The 1,926-nt window shown below is 46.8% G+C and overlaps 1 protein-coding gene across 1 annotated transcript; it reads right to left on the bottom strand.

The window, feature by feature from the left end:
• Positions 1–263: 263 nt before the first annotated feature.
• On the bottom strand, positions 264–1,920 carry LOC121966868 (ankyrin repeat and SOCS box protein 3-like; the record flags this gene model as incomplete). Its single annotated transcript, XM_042516939.1, has 4 exons — positions 264–396; positions 473–585; positions 702–872; positions 1,776–1,920. Coding segments are annotated over 4 exons (562 nt in total), but the record flags the coding sequence as incomplete, so codon positions are not given.
• Between the last annotated feature and the right edge of the window lie 6 nt (positions 1,921–1,926).

Here is a 1,926-nt window from a genome sequence, read left to right as displayed (position 1 = left end):
TGAAGTCCATCGCCTGCTTTCAACAGTTACACTCATTATTTGGGTAAGGGGCCAGGGGCCAGGGGACGGAGGCCAGGGGCCGGGGGCCGGGGGCCAGTCACAGCAGCCCCATGTTTTTACGATTTCAGTAACTTCCAAGGATTTTAGAAAGTTTCCTTGATTGTGGAAAGTTTCTAGGACTTTATGACGTCTAATTTAATTTCATTTTAGGACATTTCTAGGAATTCTAGAATTTTTTGATGTTTCAAGGAACAGCGATTTACCAGCACTGACGAGGATTTCCAGGCAGTCCTGCTGTCCGTACTGAGCCGCCACAAACAGAGGGGAGATCTTGTGGTCATCCAGCGCCTCCAGGTTGCACACGTTGACCAGTATGCGCACAATTTCACTGTGACCCTAAGAAAATAAATGAAACAACATCAGGAAACCCTTCACAGAGTTCAGTGTGTGTGTTTGAGTTCCTTTGAGTCACCTTATAAACGGCCTGATGAAGACAGGTCCAGCAGGACGCCGTGTGTGTCCTGTTGGCCTCCGCACCTTTTCTGACCAGCAGATCCACCACGTCCTGGTACCCGCCGTCTACCGCTGTCAGGAAACAGAGAGATCAGAACTGCAGAATGAATTCATCCAATCACATCGACGTGTTCGGTCGGAGGTGCGTACAGGAGTGGAACAGGTGTGAGAACGTGCCGGCGTCATACCTGCGTACAGAGGACAGGACAGGTCGTTTGTGAGCTGGTTGATGTTGGCGTTTGCTTTCAAGAGGAGTCGGACGACAGCCAGGTGTCCATGCTGCGCCGCCAGGTAACACGCAGATTCCCCCTCGTGTGTCAGAGAGTTCACGTAGGCACCACAGCCCCGGGAGGAGCCTGCTGCGCACCGCCACAAACACAGAAACACCAGCTGAGTCTGCCTGAAACCTGACTCAATAAAACAACTCTGATAAGAGCGGAAGTAGCTAATCCACCTGAACTACAAAACACTCTCTGGTTCTTTACGTTACGCACGAGACTCAGAATGATCACAAAAAGACACCAAACAACCACAAAGAGACTCAAAACAGGAAGAAAAATACATAACACAACGACAAAAAGACACAAAACCACAGAGAGAGACTACAAAGAGACGTGAAACCACCACAGAGTCTGTGCGTCTTTTTCTCCTCTGTAGCAGAGGTGTTGCGGCCCTTCACATATCTGTGCCCAGGGGCCCGTTATCTCACGATACACCCATGTATTCACTTTACTGTCACAGAGTAAAAAAATATTCACATTTAAATTGTGACTTTTTTCCCCCTAAAAATCCACTCAAACCACAATTGATGATGATCAAATAAGTTAGCAATTAATGTAATAATTGACAACTAATCAAGTAATCAAGTGACCAATTAATTGTTGCAGCTCTAATTAAAGATATATTTTTCTAGTACTGCGCCTCATGCTTGTTCTGTTTCGTGTTGTTTTGTATCTGTATCTTCTTGTTTGCACCTTTCTGTGTTCACTCACTGCTTTTATTTTACGCCGCTGAGCAGCCAAACACCATTTCACTCCTCTATGTGCGGTATCACTATCGAATGTGAAGATTTGTTGCTTTTTGTGTCTCGATGATTGGAAATTTGAATATTTTGGGGTTTTAAACAATGAGTCCATTCAACGACATCTCATGGCAGAAAATGAACTGTTTATTATCTAGAAACAAAAAAAACAATCGCTCTCTGTTTCCAGCTCCTAAAATGTGAGAACTCTGACTGTGATTTGCACAATGACCTTTCTTACCGCCCGCAGCAGACAAAATCTCCTGCACGCACTCCTTGCTGCCAGCGGCCGCCGCCTCGTGCAGGGCGTTCCAGCCACGGTTGTCTCGACAGTCGACGCTGAAGCCTCTTTTGATCAGCCTCCTGAGCCGCTTCCTGCAGCCTGAGCGAGC

Source organism: Plectropomus leopardus, unplaced genomic scaffold, assembly GCF_008729295.1.
Source record: "Plectropomus leopardus isolate mb unplaced genomic scaffold, YSFRI_Pleo_2.0 unplaced_scaffold26161, whole genome shotgun sequence".
NCBI lineage: Eukaryota > Metazoa > Chordata > Actinopteri > Perciformes > Serranidae > Plectropomus > Plectropomus leopardus.
The sequence above is the reverse complement of the archived record's forward strand: the minus strand, read 5'-3'. Positions and strand labels throughout refer to the sequence as shown.